This window comes from Nyctereutes procyonoides, unplaced genomic scaffold (genome assembly GCF_905146905.1).
Source record: "Nyctereutes procyonoides isolate TBG_1078 unplaced genomic scaffold, NYPRO_anot_genome, whole genome shotgun sequence".
Taxonomy (NCBI): domain Eukaryota; kingdom Metazoa; phylum Chordata; class Mammalia; order Carnivora; family Canidae; genus Nyctereutes; species Nyctereutes procyonoides.
Window position 1 is genome coordinate 33,074,246 of NW_026575082.1, and position 22,773 is coordinate 33,097,018.

Consider the following 22,773-nt stretch of genomic DNA (forward strand, 5'->3'; position numbering starts at 1 on the left):
CTCCCATATCCAATTCAAACTCTTTCCACCTATTTTCTCTATACTTGGGGAGAGGATGTCAAATATATTTGCTCTGTTCCATTCTTCCATTAGACACTACCCTAGGCTCACGTCCTATTTTGATACCATCTGCTTGGGGACACAGAGGATAATAATAAGAGCTCCTGCTCATTGAGTGCCGCTGTGAGCTAAGTATTTACATATCTAATTTCAAATTCTCATGCTATCCTGCAAGGACAGTATTAGACCCATTTTTATAGATCTACAAAGTAAAGCTCAGAAAAGTTAAAAAACCTCTCCAAGGTTATCTGATGCAGAGTTTATATTTGAGCCTTTCCTTTTTGCCATCAGTGAAAGATACTTCTCTTTCCTTGGAAAAATATGCTAGCATTTTCTTTGATTGACTCTCCACTTTCCATTAACAACCCTCCCTGGAGAGCTGCTCTCCCACTCTCATCCCATGCTGGTGTCCTGAATTTCCCACAGTGATTTGGCCCTTACATTGAATTTTCTGGCTTCTTGTCTGTTAGTCTCACTGATATCTTAAAATATCTGATTAGTCCTTAATAATGTTGGCAGGTTAGAATCATATTTTAAAAAGGAAAGTATATTTAAGCACTTAGCTTTCACAATTCACTCATTGAGAGTACATATTTTTTCCCATGTTACCCAGAGAAACTGGACAATGAAATGACCACCTGTTAGCTGCTAATGATGTTCACATGCCTTTAAAAAAAGTAATTCTGGCTTTATCTGTCTACAATCTTGGCGACAAAACTCATGGGAACATCAAGGGCACAGGAAGCCAAAGGCAGCAAACTGACAATAAAGTTCCTGCTTAGACTACTAATAAGGAAGGAGATACTGTGAATCTCTAATTCCACATAATTATTTAATCTCAAAAGGGTAACATAAAACTAAATGCATGTTTTAAAAACCTAAGTTTGGATGTTCAAATCTAGGACTGAGGTCAGAGAGGTTTTGCACAATATATTTCCTACTTGAAGAAGTATTTTAAAAAGGATCAAATATAAAATATGCCAGTCACTATTTCAAATGCATAGTCTAATTTGATACGGTGTGGGTGGGTTAATCATTATACCTTTCAAAGGAAAATCAATACCTAAATAGTAAACGAGCTTAATTCAAAGTAATAGATGGATATTAACTGTATCCTATATTGCATAAAAACCTACTAAGACTTAAAAAGGGCTCACAGCTATAAATATCCATCAAAATATAGAAATGAAGCATTTTCTAAAATTAGGGCTAGCATTACAACTAAATGACCCCTTTATTTTAATAGTGAAATCAAACTCCAGAGACATCTGGTTTTAATTCTCTTGCTAATATGTTTTTGGGTCCCTATTTAAATTTACTGATTTCTATGCATCTCATTTTTAGTGTAATATTTCCATCCAGGTCCAAAGTTGATACAAAGTTTACCTTTTATTTGTTCACTTCACTGTAGTCTAATGGCTAAGAGCACAGGCTGTAATCTCAAACTGCATGGGTTTGTAACCTGTCCCCATAATTTGTCTTTTACAAATGTCCTTAATTTTCTGCGCCTCAGTTTTCTCATCTATAAAATAAGTTAGTAGTAGAATTGATTCACTGGGTGGGTGGGAGGATTAGGTGAGTCGACATAAATAAGAATTTAGAACAATGCCTGCTTAATGTTGCTAGCTGTCATTATTTTTGAACTGCAAAGGAAAAAGTAAAGATGAGGTCCCTAGAGAATTAGGTACATTTGAACATGAGTAGAATAATCATATGTCTCTTTCCTTGTCTCCAACCAGGATTGAATTTAAGCCCTAAATACACAAATAATTATCTTTCCCAATCAAAAATAAATTCTAAATAGGAGGAGCTGGTACTCTACCTGTAGAAACATTTTCTCCCCAGTATCATCCTAAAGATTTCAAGTGACTATCGCTGAACACAGAATCCATTTGCTTCAATGTTTCTCAGATACTTTTACAAATCTTTATTTTCTTCCAAACTTCAGGCTCTAGAAGCACGTCCAGGTATCCTCCAAGCCTCTACCAGTCATTACCTCATATATCCTATTATATATACAACAAAATGTTCACATGGATACATTAACATACCCACAACTGAATTCTAATTCTAAAATATTACCTTAAATTTGATCCCATATTAAGTAATTGCCATCAGTAAAAGATACTTCACCAGATGACCAGAAATTAAAGGAAAACATTTAAATGAGATAACTCCAAACTGTACCACCTTATGGAATAATCTTTTTAAGTGGCACGGCTAACTCTCCACAAATAACTTAATTTGCAAAGCACCATACAGTTTAAGACATTAACATTGATCATTTTAAACTCCAACTTAACACAACTGGCTAGCTAAATATGTTTCTAGCAGTTGCTGAAATTATGGTATGGGTTTTTGAATAATGACTTAATTTTGAAAGGGTGCTTCTACTCAAAGTTGTCATGCTATTTCTAGATAATTTTAAGATCCCAATAATTTAGCTCTGGAAGATATGTTATATATAAATAGCTTCTCTCTTTCTTGTTGTATGTGTGTGAGAGTGCATCTATGTTTATATATACATACATATATGTGTGTGTATATATATATATAGAGAGAGAGAGTCTTCCCTAATGCACACAAATATATGCATATACACATATAGTCATTTAGCACATGTAGTCATGTACATGTGTAGATATTCTGTTAGAAGCCCTTCCCTACTTATGGAGTTCTCTGTAATTCAAAAAGCTAGAAAGTAACTAGCTCTGATATTAGATCATAGGGAGACGGCAGAAAAAATAGTGATTCAGAAGATTGAGGATAGCTAGGTAGATAGATGATTCAAGAAAAGTACTATAATTTTTGACACTTTGAGAAATTGGTTTCCTTTGATTCCTGAGACACCTGCTTTGATTTTGGAGACACCTTTCAAGAAGCCAAAACTCAAACCAACTGTGAGATATGTTGGACACCTTTTCATAATCTCCTTTCGTTGAGGAGGAACAGAATGAGCAAGGCTGAAAGGTATATTCAAGATTGCTATATCATGAGATTGGCCCTTTTTACTCCAAATTAATTTCTTTCAGAATATTAGAACTCAATGTGACCCTGGAGATCATGTAATTCACTTCCCACATTTCTAAATTTTTTTGGTGTTTTGACAGTATGCAAGGTTGCATAGCCTATTGGTTTAAGTTGGTCCAACTGTGGCGGTCACTCACACATCTTTTAATGTATAGAAATCAAATATTCCGTATACCAAGGTTTGGGGATGCTTGACATTTCCCACTTTTAAAATCAATCACCAATCTGAACACTGTGGATATTACTCAGAGACTCAGAGATTTGCTGTAAGCAGAGACCCTGACCTTGGAACAATTATTTTCTCAAAAGGCATTACCAACAATGATGTGAGCAAAGCACCCAGACTGCCCTCCAGTTCATGAATCCCTGGCCAGGAAATGGCTACGAATATTCCATGAGTAGTATGAGTTTGGCTAAAATCTTATTTCAATGCATTTATATTTCATAAGCATTGCATTTAGGCAAAGTTAAAATCAGCAAGAAGTAAAAAAAAAACTTACTTAAAGATTTTCTGTGTTCTGGTTTCTGTTCTTTTGTATCATTATCGTAGTGACTTAGTAATTCAGTACTGGAGGATCTCTGGATTTTGAATAATTCCAGGTTTCTTGATGAGCCACTTGGATCCTTTGGCTGGAAATAATAAACAATTAGACTGAATAATTTTACAAGGAAGAAAGGATTCACCAAATAGCTTAGTGATATATTTTGATGTTAGATTTTAAGGGAAGATTGAACTAAGATAATTATTTTAGAAAAGGGCCTCTATGCTAAGCTCAATAATCAAATTTAATAATAGCCATGTACATATATATAAACTTACTAAATACTGTGCATTACCCCAAGCACTGCTCATGTATTAACTCAATTAATCATCACAGTAATACTACGAGGTAGATATCATTTATTACCCCTACTTTCCAGACAAGGAAACTGAAGCCAAAAGAGATAAGTAAACTGCCTAAGGCCACACAGCTAGCAAAGGATGGAACCAGGATTCAAACTCAGGCAGTTTGACTCCAGAGTCTACTCTTAATGACAACAAACTCTGTGTGTGGGTGGGTGGATGTGGGTGTGAGCAGTCAAGCATGCCTGAATGAGGGGACTATATGGATGATGGAGAAAAGTCAGTTTGTTATTTTTTAAGGTTTTAGTCCAAAAATGATATAAAGGAAGACTGCAGTTAAAAGCAATAAAGTCACACAGAAAATGCTGTCATTCCCTATTTTATTTTATAGCTTATACAAAGCTCTCAAGGATAGTTTTTTTCTCAATGTTTTGCAAATATTAGTGTCCAAAAATTAGATGTTTGGTCTAGAATCAGTATACAATGGTAGTTTTAAATAATTTGATTCTTTAAAAATATACTCTGAATATATGATTTAGGGTAATTTTATGAAGTTTTAGATTGATAATTTTCATGAGAAGAACAATCTAGTGTCGCTGGAAAGATAATGAAAGTCAGTACAAAGGATTATTATTTACTGGTATTATAAGAGTGAGCATGGGCTTAATTAAATACATTGATATTTATTTTCAAGAATATGTATTACAGACTGCATAAACTGAAAATGTGAAAACTCAGTAGTCATTAAGTGCTTGTGTGCTTTTTACAGTTTCTAGTAAATGAATGTCCATGTTATTTCAGTGAGGGAAATGAATGCACTGTGTTTTTTGAAAGAAAGAAATCAAATGATATTCAGCTCTACAAATCAAGTCTGTTGAATCGGGTTTTAGTGGACTCTATCTAAACTTAAAATAACTTAATATCTCTCAATCTAGAGGATCCATTTAAATGTGTGTGTTATATGCCTAAGCAACACAATTTAAGTGACAACATTTTAATTAATAAAGGTAACAGCCAAAACAAATACATACCAATCTGTCAATTGCATTTTTGATAGCGTGGAACCAATCCAATATGATGAAGTCAATATCTGACTGTAGAAGGAATTCATTTCCTGATACTGTTGTGATCTGAAAAAAAAAATCGACAGGTAAGCAAACCATATAAAATAGATCTCTTACATTAAAAAATGAAAAAAATATATATACTGCATATATATGTGTGTATATATATATATACTGTTTGAAAAACACACTTCAATACACCAAAATATTTTCTTGTATTCCAGTAATTGTCTTTCTGGGAACTGGGAGACTAGGATCATTTTGAACTGCTCTCTATAAACTGTTTTTTCATGTCATAACAAATACATTATTGTTGTAATAATAGAACGATTAACTCAGAGTAGGACTAAAGCCGAATTACTCCAAGTCAAGAAGAAGCAAGTCAGGAAGTTCAGAATGATGCAGACAGCATCCACTTAAGTCAGAACCTCAGAAAAATGTACCCGGGTGTGTCAGAATTCATTCTGCACTTTTGGCTCTTTCCTGTTTGTCTTTTTCAAATCTAATAGTATCTCTATATTTGATTTCCTTTTATGGAGGGCTGTAAAACAGATTATTTACCAAAGAGACTAATGCAGACTTTTCCAAAAGGTCATTCAAATGAATAACATTTGGCTACTTCTACTTTCCTATCATAAAGATCTATAGGAAAGTAATAAAGGACTAATTTCCCTCACAAAAGGAGTGTATTAGAATAAAAGTTTATTTACATATTTGAACCTCTCATGGAAAGTATTCATCAAGTGAACATCCCCATTTCAGACTCTCAGAGCTATTAAGTAGTTGGCAATATTTAACATGTAACTATATGTTTTTCACTACAGTGCATCTTCTCCCCCCGCAGAATTGCGAGAGAAGAGTGTGACCCTATAGAAACAGAGCAATGCTCTTGATTTCACGCATAAAAGGCCACTTAGAGACGAATTTGATTAGAGTGGGTGTGGACACGCTCTCTGTATTAGGCCATCAATCTGAACTGTGAAGATTTTCCCTTTGTATTGACTTTTTGTTTCAACTGGAAGATGAACATTTCCCGACTACTGTCACACATCAGGCAAGGCTTCAGAGGTTGAGAGGACTGACATTTCAAAATACTCAATCAGGAGCTAGTCACCTCTTCTCAGCCTTACTTGCTCTAAATTGGAGGTGAACACTGAAATGTGGCACAGGTTCAGAAAATCACAAATCATGCTTCAGGATGTCTCTATAATTCTATCATTCAAGTGACAATTATTACCCAAAATAGCTCACTTGGAAGGTTTCAGTGATTCTTATGGCAAAATTTAATGACAATGATCTCGGAGTCTTAAAGAAATCTTTGATTATACACATACATATATATTCACTTGTCATTTATTTTTAGAAAAACTATATAAAGATGCAACATCACTCAGTGCTGCAATACAACCATTCTTGAGTGAGATGCGTTCCGATGTTTTACAACTGTAAGGAGAGGAACTATCCAAGGATATGCAATTATGAGAACTGAAAGATTAGAAAATAAGAGGAATTTAATTATCCACATTAGAATTTGACAGACTACCAGAGCCAATGGCTCTTTTTTTTAAAGTAAAATTGCATGTAAGATTTGGGATGGCTCAAAATAGCCTCCAAATAGTCCTCTGTTTTATGTATCTATTAAAAGACAGTTAAGCTGATGTTTGCCTAATTATCTGAACACCCTAGCAATGTTCTTTACTTACATAAAGTTCCAAATATTTATTCTATGAAGTGTTGCCACAGAAATAGTAATCTAGAAATATAAGGTCACTTGTAACTAACCCAAGAAAACCAGTAATGTCCTTGACCTCTACCTTCATCCTAATTTAAATTTAAATATTTTGATTATGAATGTATTATATAACATCACAATTTGTGAACATACACAAAGAAATATGAATTAGTGTACACAGTGTACTATCTAATATATTTCTCTGCCATTATAAATAAACCATTATTAAAATTATAAAAAGACACATTTCAAAGTACAAGAAACAAACATAATTAGATTTACTATATTCTGAGGGTTTGAGGAAAGAGCTAACAGTTCAGTTTTCAGTCTAGTAAATTCAAACAGTGATAAAATGTAAGTACTTCAGCAGTACATTTGCATTTTTGGTGCATGCTATGCAATGCAAAGGGGATCTTTTACTGCCAACACAACCGAAAACAAAATGTATTTTAAAAGTTTCTTTATCCAAATATATTGCTGCATTAATCGTACATAATCAGTGATTTATGAATTCATTTGAGGAAGCTGGATCAGAGAACTATATGAATGCAATTCATTCAAAATATACTATCAGAAAGATACAGTTTGCATTCTTTCCTCTGTCTTCCCACTAATCTTTCCAGTTACTAGGCAGTCTGGAGAAGTCTGCTACTGCTCTCTACAGTTTAAATGCTTCCACTTCTTAATTACAGTCAGTAATTGACTTTGTTCTGCTCTATCCTAGATATTCACAGGAAAGCAGTTTCAAAGTCTTTGGCTGCCCGAGCCCATTTAATGCAGGTTTCTCAATCCACATTTTACATTACCTCTTTAAGGTTTTTGGATAAATGGTTTGCTGAATCATATTTGCAGTTTGAACAATCGAATTTTCAACACTCTTGGGGGAAAAGACATCAGCAAAGTCTGTTTTAGCTTTAACTAACCCTTTTGAGTGAACAATTGCTGATAACAATCTAAAGTGATGTAATACTAATAACGGGCACAAAGGATTTGATAGTAAGCCATGCTAATGTGTTCTTTCTATATCATGTTTTGCTTAAGTAACAGATGCTGGCGTGAGGTGGATGAGGAAAGAATTTACGGAAAAAGCAACCGGGTTTAGGCAAGAATGGCTAGTCTCCATCTTACTTCGTGGCCTACTTTAGACAAACATCTGTTGAAATCCCTCCTTGCCACCAACTCATATTTTGAAGCGATCTATCCTGGCACCAAAGCAGTCTTAATGAAATGTGCTACTGTTGTCAATAATAGATATCTTGAATTACCTGTCTGGGGAAATTTGCCTCAAACGTTTCACACTCAATAAGGACCTGTCTGAACTCTTGCTGGTGACACATGGATGCCTAGTAAATCATATGAGTATATCCACTTGGCAATGGGAAGAATAGACACATTCTTTAAGGCTTTTGGGTATTATTTCAACAATAGTTTTCCTCTAGTCTAGGAATCTAGGTCTGTGCCCTTGTTGTGGTTCTTCTGAAGATGGAAGCAGGTATCTCGCAGCTTCAAACTCCACCAATAAGTGATGAGGAGAGAAGAAATGTGTTGTTCAGGCTTTAATTAACACATGGAGTATTGTTATGCTAATTTAAACATCTATGAGGAGTTTTAATGAGTAGTGTTTATGTTTATTTAAGTATTGCCCTTTTCAGTAACATCAATTAAGTATTGTCCTTGTCACTATACAGTCTGGCATTTAGTCTTTCCCGTGTTTGATTTTAATGTAAGTGAAAAATAATATATAGAATGGCATTGATACTGTTAAAAATTTCTGTAATTTGGTTCACCGGAATAGAAACAAAAACTTTTTAGAATTTCACATTTTTTCCTAATTATAAGAATAATTGTGTTTATTATGAAGAATTTGGAAAAAAATAAAGATAGCACAAAAGCAAATTAAAACTATGGTTCCACAGAGTAAACACTATAGACATCTTAATTTAGTTATTACCAACCTTTTATAAATAGTGATCAAATGTATATGACAATGATCCATGCACAACTTTATGCTTGGATAGATACCTTAGCAGTAAAATATATTTGATGGTTGAATATTGTTGTCTTATTTCCACTCTGTTTGACCTCAACTGCATTTGAGACTATCAAAGGTACAAGAGAAACTGAGTGATATGTGTTCCCTCTTTGATATTAGCACCTTTCCTATCACAGAATAAATTCCACAAATAATTCTTTGTTCATGAGACCGGGAGGGAATGTATCTGACCAAATATCCCCCTAGTAATCAAGGACTGATTAAGCGTCCATTAAGTGCAAGGCACATTGCTAGAAGCTAAGGATACACCACCCCCCAAAAAGCTCACAGTCTGTTTGCATAAATAGGACATATGCATATAAAGATAAATAACAATAGAAAATGGCTTATGTGAGTCCCAATGTGAGTGGCACAGACAATGCTCATGTCAAGATTTCAGAGGAGTGAGTAATTACTGCAGACACAGTTACATCATGGAATTATACATAAACTGTTGGTCATGATACGTTATTCTTTAAAGGTTGATTATATCAGAACCTTAGTGTATTAGGGACGTGAATACTACCACTTGGTATGCAAAGTGATATCAGCTTTAATGATCTCAAAGCACATAATAAACATTCTTCAAATGCAGCTTCCCTCCACTATCATAAAGTAATTTTGCAAATGAAGAAAATGAAGCAAATGAGGAAAATGAGAATGCCATTCTATCAAATTGGCATCATTTTAAATGATAGAATTAAGAGATTACAAAGATCTTGATTTCTAGTTCACTAGTCCTCAGCAAACAATCTCATACAGTCAAGGACTCTGTGCAAATGAGAAAAGGACTATGGTGATTTGGTTTTAGTTGTGAAATCTGGAATGCAGATCTTAGAAAAAAAGTCACTTGCTTCTTTACTGTTATGTTACAGATAGCTCAATTTTAAAGGATCACCCAATATCATTATTTAGATGTTTTCTTTTTTTTTCCCTGAAAAACAGCCACTATTCTGCTATGAAAAAATATGTCTAAAACAGGACTGAAGCATCAAAAAAAAAAAAAATACCTTCAAATCCTAGAAAGAACTAAAACAATCCTACGTTTGAATTAAGTATCATTCACATTTCACTTACTATCAATCTTTGACTATGAACCAAAGGGGAATTTATTCCATCTTAAGGAAGCTGAAAATGTATGCAGGAAATGTGTAATAAAATATGCCAAATATTCAAAGAGTCCTAAAAAATGTTAAATGATATGGCTACAGTGATTCTACAAATAAGTGGATTATCCCTTTAGGAGGAATGGAATTTAATTACTATTGTATTTGGAGACACTTTGGACTTCATGATGAAGTCATTATATTTGAATTAAATTAAGTAGATATAAAATTTATGTCAAAATATACTAAATCCATTTGAAGTGAATTTAAATTATTTTTTGAAATTAGTTTAGACTCTATCTTTACTGAATTCTAACAGCATAAAATATAGGTACCTATTTTGACTACATTATAGTGAGAGCTCAAGACCTAAAATTGAAGAAATAATGCTTTAAAAAAAAACCCTCAGTTTCACATTTTTTTGATCTTGCATCACACTTCCCCAATATTCATTTGAAGTAGGTGATCAAATAAAAGTTGTCATGGTTATACTAATAGTTAAATTTCTTGGTCTCAAAGGTGTTTATGACCACCAATGAAATTACATTATCAAGCTACATGTCTATCTCAAATTACAGTCTGGTTTGAGTAACTCCTAACATTTTTCTTAACATATTGAGCAAAGTTAACATAAAACTATGGGTAAAATATCAGTTAGAAGTAAAAGGTCTTCAATTTGTCTTTCCAAAAATGTTTCTTGTTAAAACATTTTGTGAGAAAGTATCTGCCTCGTGTTCCCAATGTTGCTAGATGTTAAGTAAATATATGCTGATTATAAGAAAAAAAAAGTTGCTTTGGCAACTCTCTTATTAAAATGCATTTGTAACCCCCATCTGTCATGAAAGTTTTGAAAAGTTTGTTTACTTTGGATAGCAGCCTTATCCAGGGTTACCCTAGCAAACAATGATAGCAGTCTTCAGAAGTTGTGTGAAGAACAAGCCACTAGGGATCCATTTTTGTTTTAATTGGCACACACAAACACTCTTCTGGTCTGTCAGAAAGATCAAGCTAATATGCATGGAGGGTGTTATATTCTTAGCTTTGGGGAGCAGTAAAGCTCCCTTTATTTAAGTAATTTAAATGATAGACTGCAAAAACTTTGCAAGTCAGAAAAATGTTTTATACTTTCTTAGGGAATATTTGTTTTAAGCAACGGAAAATGTTCTACATATCTAAAGATGTTGAACCTTATGTTGTAATTACCCTTTCTTCCTTCTGACTCCATGAAATATTCTTAAATCCACATGCTACTAAATAAGGCTAGCCACCAATGGATCCTGAATTTCCACAACTCCCCCTGTGTTAACAAATGTGCGTTCATTAGTTTCCAGATGTTTACTGGATATGTTTTCAATGTGTTTGGGGTTGATTGATTTGCATGTACATTTATTGAAACCCTCAGTGGTGTCATCATATCAAAATACCCTGCCCACGTAAGCAATTTCTTATTTAATGGAAAGTAAACAAATGTTGGGCTACATACACAACAGATCTAAACGCATTCCACAATTTAAGGTTTAAGGCCAACCTTCCAAAGACAGTGCTTTTTAATTGAAATTGAGTTGTACCTTTGACATGCAAATAATTTGGTTCATGCAGATTTGTTCTGCATGATAAAATTGGCCCTATAGTGAACATTCACGTCTGTATCAATTGTCCACTCTACCTTTCTATTTGTTAACGAAATACCCACACCCAAAGTTTATCTCAATCAAACTAATGTTCAACAAAAACTCATGTGCATTCTTTTATCAGTAGGAAAATATTTTAAGTACTGAGAAACAGTCTTCTCAATATTCATGAAAGAATACTATCTAAGTAATTAGTAGATAGTTTAGCAGTTTCCACAGTTTTGCAGTCAGCTACACCAAAACTTTTGCCTGTGGTGTTCATATGAAAAACGACAGAAAAAGTGACTAATCGAAGCAGTTGGTGTATAAAGATATCAGCTTAGGGTTTTTATTGCTGTTAATGTTAATTTCTAAATTTGGGGGGAGTACTTGCCGCTAGATAAACTAATCATCCTAGGACTCATGTTTGCTGGTACCCACTGCTCAATCAGTCACTGCCAATCACAGATCAGCTTTTAATCTGAGCTATGTTCACTGTGCAAAATTACTCATTTAGTCCCATAACATTTGGAAATTTGCAGCTCCCACCATTTTCAAACTGGAATGATTTTCATTATGTCCTATTTATGTAATGCCCAATTTAAAAGAGATTAACAAATACAAAAGTATAAACATAAAATCTCCCTTTCCCCGAGGTATACTAAATTATTGTCTGTCCTATATTTTTTGACCCATGGATTAACATTGGGTATGTGTTTATATTATAATGAAAATACCATGTTATAAAAAAATATTTCTATGCATATAAAAATCTCTGCTACCATCATCTCCCACATGGACTTAATAACAAAAATCTTTGGATTTCCCCACCATCTCATCCTCACTTTCTCTTCCAGTCCATATTCCATATGCAGCCATCGTGATCCCTCTGAAATTTGGATCCAGTCAACCTATTCCTCTGCTTGATATCATCCTGAGATTCCCCACAGATGTTGCATTACAGTGCAACTTTAATTCAGCCTACCAGATCCACCTATGACACTGCTCTATAGTTCCCTCTGCCTCTCTATCATTCAGCCATAATAATTTTTTGTTATTCTCAAGTTCTCCCATACTAATTTTCATTTCCCTAAGAGTAGGTTTCCATTGCCCAGAACCCTCTGACTTCCTCTATCATACCATTCGGGTCAGTTTAGTTTAAATGTTACATTTTCAGAAAATGGTTCTCTAAAATAGACATCCTTCCTAAGCATTCCCATGATATCTTGCTCCTAATTTGTTATTAGACATATTGGTCTTCGTTGAAATTCTCTGTTGATCTCTCTGTTCCCCCTACTACAGTATATTCACTCTGAACCCAAGGGCAATTATCTACCTAAGGTATGGCTGCACAACCCACACCTAAAAGGTATTAAATAAATAATAAATAGATGAATACTATATATCTTCTACATTTCAGCGAATACATTATAAGCTACTATTTGATATGCCACAGTATATGTAGCTCATCCTCTATTGTAATAAAATTTTTTATGGTAAAAATATTTAGATTTAGATTTAGATAACTAGACTCAATTTAGATGATTCCAGTTTTGTTGGCAATATCCAAAGCATCATAGTCAGGCGCCGGTCAAACATAGACCTTCTCTCCATCAGACATGATCAAGATGTTAACTTTGGCTACATCAGTGGCCTTTGTCACAATCTGTTTGATCTGGTGCTTGCTGGCTTTGACATCCACAATAAACACAAGTGCGTTATTGTTTTCTATTTTCCTCACGGCTCATTCAGTAGTCAGGGGGAACTTGATGATGGCATAGTGGTCAAGCTTGTTTCCCCTGGTGCTCTTCCAAGGATATCTGGGCTGGCTGCCTTTGGAGATACACTGTCTTGGGCTGTTGGAAGGTAGGTGACATGCAGATCTTTTTTTTGTGACTTTGGACATCTTTAAGTACTGTGTTCTTGGCCTTTAAAGCCTTTACTTCAACTTCAGCTTTGGGAGGGGCAGGGTGTTTCCTTTTAACCTTCAGTGCCATCTTCATGAAAGGCATCCACTGGGCAGCCTGGTGGCTCAGTGGTTTAGTGCTGCCTTCAGCCCAGGGTCTGATCCTGGGGACCCGGGATCAAGTCCCACGTCAGGCTCCCTGCATGGAGCCTGCTTCTCCCTCTGCTTGTGTTTCATGAATAAATAAATAAAATTTAAAAAAAAAAGGTATCCATTGTAATAAAATTAGGAGGTTGCAAGACCATTGTGTTCTTTTAGGCAATGTAAGTAGTTTACTTTGACATCTACTAATACCACTTTTATCACTAGGCAATCCATTATGAAGATTGAGAACCACGGTCTGAGACTATATTTTCCCATCAGTCAATAAATCCTAGATTTCAGACAATAAGATTAAGTTTGGAGGAGTCAGGAAGAGCAAAGAGTGGGTCGGTATTTCTATACATATCTCTAGGATAGAATTTTCTTGATTATATTACAAAGCCACCATGTGTTTTCCAGGGATGATCTACTAGGTCAACCAAGAATCTCATTCTATGTATGGATCTTTCCAACTGAGAGTTGATAATGTGGGAAATTGGATGCAAGTTTAAGATTTTCAAGAGTTAATCATTAGATTAATGAGTGAAGTCTTTAGAGAACCTCAGTGATGCAACGGTGCTCATTGCTTGTCAATCAACATTGCAGCCATTAATTACACTAAAACACTATTCACATTTATAAACAAGCAAACTGTGGGAGGACAGGTGGCAATAGTTATGCTACCAAGAATTTTATTTAGACGTATTAGCTAATTAAAGATACAGTGACTTATGCAGAAACAGGTACTGTCACCACAAGTTTATTACTTACACCTTTCCCATTAATAAGTGCTGAGATTGCACAACAAGAATAAAAGATGTTGCAGTATATATCTCTGTGCTATTGTAACATATTTGGCCATGATTATGAGTGTTTATAAAACATTCAAGAATTGTTCCATGTCTACTTACATTAATGAGAACACCTGTTAACTTTAGTGCTGTACAGACTTATTTGCATTAGATTCAGGTTTTTGCATACTGTACATCACTTTTTGAAACAATTAGATGCTTATAGAGAAATATAGCTGAGTGAAAAACAGCAGCTTGAATGCCTTCCGGCTCAAGACAATTCAACTCCAGGTTTCAGTGAAAAACAGAAATCGGCTGAATTACAATACTGACAGTTAGAAGTGAATGTAGGTGTATTTTATATTTTTTACATTCAGAGAACAGAAGATACATATTAAAATCTGTGCTTTAACCTTCAAGTAAAATTGCAACCAATGAAGACCATTTCCAGACGGGGTTGCCAAGCATGTAAGAAATGACTATGTCACCACAAAGTGGATTCTCTATCATCTTGGGGACCTCTTATGTAAGTCTCAGAAAGCTAGATGATTTCCACAGGAGACAATGTGCAGACCACTGCCCACTTGGTTGTATTTACAACCACTGGCCATAGGGCTCTTCCCATGTGGAAGAGCACTGGAAGGAGGGAAGTAGCCAAGGACTCCCCTCCTCCAACCCTTGACTTCTGAGCTGCCAGTCACAGCATAACCTGCCCACCTAGAAAAGTTCCATAATTCCCTTGCAGAGAAGCCAGTGAGTCTGTCTTATTCATTACTAAGAAAAAACTGTCATAGCTTTTGTAGGTCTCACTCTATTGACACATCTGTCTGCCACTCCCCATAGGATGTTATAGCTTCTGTGATTTAAATATTTTCAGTTATTGAAAAGGGAGCACTCGCACAAATCTGTGGATTCACAGCCTCTATTATCATCATTATATTTAAGAGGTGCAATATTTACATCAAAATGACTCAGTTGGTGATATATTCTAAAGATAAATGTGTATTTATGATCTGAAGAAGTGTGATTTATAACTACTTTGTCAGACATAAACAGAGTGCCTCTGTGCTGTTCTAGTAAATGCAGATTAGCCAGGGCACAGATGAACTATTTTCATAGGATTAATTCTACCTTGACCTGGGAAATGAGGGAACTGAGAATTCCCCTTGGAGAACGTGTAGATCACAAGAAAGAATGGCATCTATTTCCTCCTCTACTGTCTCATCATACAGTCTGGGAAAAATAACAAATATTAGGTGAGGATTTGGGAATCGACTAGTGAAATTTTTTAAGATTTATTTCTTATTTGAGAGAGAGAGAGTAGCAGCAGCAGCAGCAACAGCGGGGAGGGACAGAGGAAGAGAAAGTCTTAAGCAGACTCTGCACTGAGCACAGAGCCCAATGTGGGGCTCCATCTCAATCTCATGAGCCAGAGATCATTACCTGATCCAAAACCAAGAGTTGTACACTTAACTCACTGCACCACCCAGGCACCCCTCAACTAGTGAATTTTTGTTGTCTGGAATCCAAACCTGTATAATTCAGGAAGTTAATACTATAGTAAAACCTTACTTTTAGTTTTTAAAAATTTTGAAATTGTATTTAACCAAGTGCTTGATAATCTAGATTTTGCCCAAAACAGCATCATTATTCATGAAGGATGATACGTTAAGCATATGTATAATTAGGAAATTGACAAATGAGGAGAAATTTCTCTTTTCTTGTGAATTCTAGGCTTACATAAATTGAAATTTTTGAATTTTTTCCCCAAACATATGCAAAAATGATAATTCTCCCTATTGGTGAAAATCCATATTTATTCAAAAGGACTATCTTTAAACAAACATGAAGAAAGTATCTGGTGTTTTAAAGACTATAATTTAGAGGCATATTATACATAATACAATGGTATATAATATATAATTTAATGGTACTTTAAAAAATAATCCACTTGTGATTATATGGTAGACAGTGACATCTGTCAGTTGAGCAACAGGACATATATTTAATAATGGAGACATTTGACATTGGGAATGACATACACACTACTCCATGATAAATGTGTGCACAAACACTTAATACTTCTTATTCCATGATCACCTCCAGCCAAAATGGTTAAAAATAGAACCTTTTAAAAGTGTTGAATTTAAAATATTATCAGTGACTACATAGGGTGTTTATATAATTTGTTGCCTAAACTGTGACAATTTTGAAAGCAAAAGAGGTATTATTAATAATAGCACCGTGACAACAGGTCTACTTTGTAGACATTGGGACATATGGATCACTATTTATCATAAACAATAGTGGGGAGCAATTCAACAGCCACTGACCTTTAGGGACCTGGTGAACTCCTACTAATGTCAAATTCCAGGAACTGTGTGGTATTCCAAAATAAGTTAGTAGTGACCCTTACTCTTAAGAAGCTTATAATCCAGTGTGACAAATAACACCAACAGGGGAAAGCAATGAGAAACAATAGTTAATCATGATTGAAGATGGGGACTGTGTACTCATTTTTAAGGAACAAACCACAGTTTCTCTAAGGGTAAACAGGAATCCTCAGAGAAAAAGATTGGAGAAGGTCCCTACAAGGATAGATGAGCTTTAGTAGAAGAAAAGGAAGGGGGAGGGAATAAGACAGGTGACAGGAGCAGTTTGGGCAATCATGGAGATGCAGGGAAGGACAGAGCATCTTTAGAGGTGCTAGAGGACATTCAGAAGCTGTTCCTAAATCCTCTTTGTGGGTCTTTTCCCTTCATTCATCCTTAAATGTCCATTAGCATTCCCTACTAAGCCTTGATTCTTCCCACTTAGGGATACACTCTGGAGTGATATTGCTGACTCCACTTGTTTTAATTGGAGTTATAATCTGATAAGTCCTTAATTTATATCTCTAGTTCAGACATCTCTATCTATTTAGTATCTATTTGGGATCTTCTTCAATATAAGCCACCATTATCCCTTGTCTGATCTCTCTACTGCTAGTTTATGTTTTTACAAGCCATTCTCTACATCCTCTTATTAGTGAATTCTTGATTTCATCGTTGGATATCTTGATAAGTAGATTCTTGTGTTCAGTGGGACCTAAAGAATCAGCCCTAGAATCTGTTTACAGAGCTTCACACGCAATTTGAAAGTTACTTGCTGCTCTAGACTTCAGGTAGATTACCAATTCAAGCCCATATCTGTACATGTCATTTAAAAAGTCACTGAGTGGATTCCCATTATCCTAAAGATAAACCCAAATTCTTTAATATGAACCACCAGTGCTTCAGGACTTCTCGCTTTGTCTTCAACATTTTCTCTCCAAGTCCTCTACGTAACTTTGAGCAAGTTATTAGAATAGTTGTGTTTCAACATCCTCACCTATAACCTGATGAAAATAATAATACCACATAGGACCATTGTGCAGGCCATATGAGATATAATTCAGGAAAATAATTTAGCACAGTACCTGGTACATAGTTAGTACTTTCAAATGCTGTGTTTATTGTTATTTGATTCTTTGGGTTCCCTGGATTTTTACAAACTTATTCTCTTCCTTCAGGAAACTAGCCAAATATCACCTACTCAGGAAAGGCCTGTCTAACCTCCGTAAGGTCAAAAAAGAAGTGTCCCTCTTGTAGTCCATACATACTCCATCGTGGTGTTTATACCACCATCGAACTTATCAAATCTCTTGTCTGATGTTCACTGCACTTTAAACTCCCTGATGACAAAGACCATGTGTCCCCAGCACTTGGTGGATCATCTGGAATAACACGGGCCTTTGAAGGTTCTGGAATGAATGAATGAAGGCTAGGTTGGCATAGATTAATACTGCAGAGGCGTGGTTTTCAGTTAACAGAAGTCCTTTAAATTTGGAAATGTGTTTCATTTGTTCTGTTCAGCATGAGGAAAGCAATGCTAGATCACCGAGCAGATCTATCAATCAGTAGAGCCGAGTGGAGGGTCAGAGGCGCAGAGACATTCTCTCAAAGCTGGATCTGTATTGCAACTTCCCTAATTGGCAGCACGGCTCTGTCTTCCCAAGAGGTGCCAAGGGCAGCACTTTGGAAAAGATGATACACTACTTCTGTCTCATGTGGAGTGCCTCTTCCATTGTCTCCTGGGCTTTCTGGTTCTCAGCCTTTTTGCCCTTCTTTCTACACAGCTTAAGCTACTTGCTTCCCTGCCTTTGATTTTAGAAGCTAGCTTGTGAGATGCTAGATATTTGGATTCAGATCTTTGTCTCACCTCAAGGTGACTTGACATGATCTCGAGTCCTGATAATTAAGAATACACCCAGTTCGCATTCACTGAAGCTCAGCTCTGTAAGTGCATCCTTATCCTGTTTCTTGGCTTCTGATTCCCTAGTCTGGTGGCTTACATGGTGCACCAGACCCTCTCAGCTGGCAGGAGTCCTTTTGCCAGTATCCCTTTCAGGAATGGGGGGCTCTGCTGAGCATCTCTCTGGTTCTCTCTGCCTGCCCCCCTTCTTTAACTCCACCTTCCATCTGCCTCATCCACCTAAATTACTAGACACGTAACCAAACAATAATCCATACTTGCATTCAAGGCAGATGGTCATATGAGTATCTGAAAATGAGCCATTTCAGTTTATTCATTGATTATCAAATTGGCCTGTGAAATATTCTTGTTATTTCAGGTTGGAACTCACACTCTAACAGCCTGGGCTGGATTCCGTCGTCTTAGTTTTTGTTTCTGTATTCTGTTCAGCAGACACCCTTCCTTCGATATTACCAGGTTGACTTTTCATAGCACCTGTCTCAACTATAGTTTTCTCCTGATTCATCCAGGTGGTTCTAGTGCCATTAACTGGATTTTCCTGATCCCTAGAAATAATCCTAATCCCTGAATAAATGATATCTAAAAGTCATTAATGCAGTGAGTTGCTCTCCTAATTTTTGAGGCTCACTATGAACCGTTGTGTGGCTCTCCATTGTCTAGGGTCCTGAGGAGAAGGACATCAAGGAGGATATTTCCCCATCTGGCTTGTAATTTGCTGCTCTTGATGAATGGTTCGTGGCATTGGATTCATATCTGCCTGGGTTTCATCCATAAAGTTTTCTTTTTTTTTTCATAAAGTTTTCTAAAAATGTTTGTGTTTTAATTAAATTAAGTTTATATGTAGTTTATGAATTCACTGAAAGCAGATGAAGGAGACATTGAGAGAAGAATTTATTTAAAAGTTAAAGAAGACATTGCCCAGAAAGTATAGTCTGGTGATGGCTTTCAAAGTTTTTTGGCCAAGATCCATGGTAAGAAATATATTTTACATTGCCAGCTCATACTTCTTCACTGATTCTCCCTCTTTCTCAGACTCACACAATTTTATATCTCTATCCATCTATTCATCTCTTATTCTATATATAATATTCAATACATATACTATGAGTGTGTGTATATGTATATATCATATACTGAAACAAAAGTCATGAAATAACACTTCCCCTTACAACAGGTCTATGAGATATTCTATGCATTTCTATTTTAGTCTATTCTTCCTTTAACTGATTTCTAAAAAGAAAAAAAAAATACTGGTTCCAACTCACTAAATTGATTTCTTGACCCATTAGAGGGTCTCGAATGCAATCTGAAAAACACTGGCCTTGGGAGTAATGAAAGATGAAATAATCTTCAAGCTCTACTCTGGCTTTCTCTCCATCTCTCTCTCTCCCTTCCTCTCAGTTTATAAGATGCTTCAAAATGTCTCCATATATAATTTAACGGTTGAATGAATATTTAAACCTATGAAAAAACTCCAGAATATTTGTCACGTTTTTAACAATTAGGCCTGAGTGATCAGTAACCCTGTGTAAGGGGTTCTGTTCTGATAAGTCATTTCCTGCTCTTTGAAAGTAGAATTAGGATGTGGTTCTTTGGAATTTGGCTTAGACCCTGGCTTTTCTAAATATACCTTAATGCAAGAGTTTCTTTATAAAAGAAGAAACAAAGACTTGGGGGTAATGTGCTGTTTGGAATACATTTGAGATACCTCACCATGATCCGAAGAGGGAAAAACCAAAGAAGTTAAAAGCCTGGCAAACTATCACAGGCAAAGAGGGCAGCTATTTGTTTTTAAGTCCTATGTACTGAGACAATGAGTGCGCTCCACGCTGCATCCTGCAGCACCATGACACAAAGTCTGGGAGTAGTTATTAGCATGTGTCTGTGTGATGGGAGAGGGAAAGCTAAACATTTTAATAGTGTTATGGCCTCTCCTCCTCAAGTTCCCATTAATGCAAATACAGCACATGTGGTTTAATTCCCAAGAGCCTTGTAGGACACAAATCACAGATGTGGAATAAACATTATCAGAGAATATGACTCCACGGTCTTCTCCTTGCCATCAACAGATGCCCTTTAGCTCCCATGATGTCAGACAGATACCTGATATGCTATCTTGAAGAAAATCACAGAAAGTCAGGGTTCTCATAAGGCTCTAGATGGCAAGATTTGCAAGTAGTCTCCAAAGACTTCTTGGTAAATGATGGCAGAGGCTTGGACTCCATCAAGGTTTTTGGAGAACACTCACTGCTATGATAACTAAATATAGCAAAATTTACTCATCTTTTACGTATCAAAATTACCAGAGAGGTATGTATGCTCTGGGTAGAATATAGTGTTCTTGTAACGTAACCCAGACAATCTGATGGCAGGAGGCTGACAAAATGGAGCTGGTATATTTCACATATTCAATAAAATTTCCTCCAGCTATCCAGAATCTTCTATGCCATCTTCCACAAGACTATACAGTTCAGGGTGATTGCTGCTCTGAGATCACACTCTTTTCCTTTCCTGTTTTCCATCCTCTCTCCATGACATTCTTTCCCCAAATTCTCAGGCTTAAAACTGAAGTAAATTGAGTCTCTGCTATATAACTCCTTATCATGACTATGTTTTAAAACTGACACTATATTTGAAAAACTTACGTAATTTCCTTGTGCATTGATGAACTACATTACCCATAGGTGAGACTTCAGTATCCATATGCTGACCTGACCTTAAAACTTATATTGACAATCTTGTCAATTGCCATGTAGTGTGATTAAGAAGCCTCTTTGAATGACAAACTAATTCCCTAAATCTGCTGTATCAGGCCTGGAAATTTAATGATCGGGTTATTCCTTTAGCTGAAGCCTTTTAAACAGTTAAGTGGAGGGATAATCTTTTCATAGAGTTATTTGTTCAGATATTGGTATAATATGTACATTGGAAAATGTTTTAAAACAAATTATTTCTAATAAATACTGTTTATTAAAATGTTAAAAATAAGCAAAATTGGAACTATGTAAAATGAAAAATAAAACCTCCTTCTAATCACACTACTGAAGGACAATTCTTTTAATATTTAATGTACCTCTTCCTAGATTTTTGTTAGTGGATGATATATACATTTATATTATATTATATGAGCCTTGTATAGGTCAAATTAAACACAATATGGTGCCTTGTTTTTTTCTTTTTTAAGATTTTATTTATTTATTCATGAGAGACACAGAGAAAGAGGCAGAGACAGGCAGAGGGAGAAGCAGGTTCCATGCAGGGAGCCTGATGTGGGACTCAATCCCTGGACCCAGGATCATGCCCTGAGCCGAAGGCAGATGCTCAGCCACTGAGCCACTCAGGCGTCCTGGTACCTTGTTTTTATTTTTAACTAACATTTTTTTTTGTCAAAATTTAAGATTCATTTTTCTTAGAAGAGATTCTTAGAGAGAATTGCTACATCACAATCACAATTTTGGAAGGCTACTGAAATGCATTCCTAATTACTTTTTAGAAAGATTCCCAGTTGTGCTATCTCAATAAAATTTAAGAATGAGACCATTTCAAATCATATTCTGCCTTAAGTAATATATTATTGTATGTATAATTAGCATTTTTTGGTAGAATTTGTTGCTGGTATTCTTTTCAATTATAGGATTTTGAAAATTTATTTAAAGAGCCCCAACCTTATTAAAACTTGGTCATAATTGCTACAAACTTTCTCCCCAATTTATTTTGAAAGTAACTTCTAAGTAACTTCTAATATATTTTGAAAGTAACTTCTAACTAACTTCAAACTTCTAAGTTTGAAAGTAACTTCTAAAATTATTAGTATATAAAAATGCTATTTTTAACTTTTACATTTAAAAATTTTATATTGTTCATTTGTGATTTTTCCAATTAAAATTTAATTCTTAGAAATCCCTAACCATCCATATATCAAAACTTAACTCGTATTTTTTACTATGTGTTATGATTTTTTAAAACATTTATATGCTTTATGGGTACAGAAGAATCTACCTTTCTAAATTTTTTTCCAAATGTATTATAATAGCACCATTCATTAATTAATCTTTTCTCTCCCAGCAGTTTTGTGATTCTTCTGTTATCATATAGATGCCATAGTCTTTTTGTGGGCTTTCTTTGTGTGATTTTTCTCTCAACTTACACTATTTCAACTTTTAA

At 35.3% G+C, this 22,773-nt stretch overlaps 1 protein-coding gene across 1 annotated transcript in view; it reads right to left on the minus strand.

The window, feature by feature from the left end:
- LOC129514562 (rho GTPase-activating protein 15) overlaps positions 1 to 22,773 on the minus strand; it is a 617,088-nt gene that overhangs the window by 302,921 nt on the left and 291,394 nt on the right. Inside the window, exons 7-8 of the mRNA XM_055333243.1 lie at positions 4,966 to 5,064; positions 3,591 to 3,720 (exon numbers count right to left, since the gene is read on the minus strand). Coding sequence (XP_055189218.1) covers positions 3,591 to 3,720; positions 4,966 to 5,064 — 229 coding nt within the window. The remainder of the gene's footprint in view (positions 1 to 3,590; positions 3,721 to 4,965; positions 5,065 to 22,773) is intronic.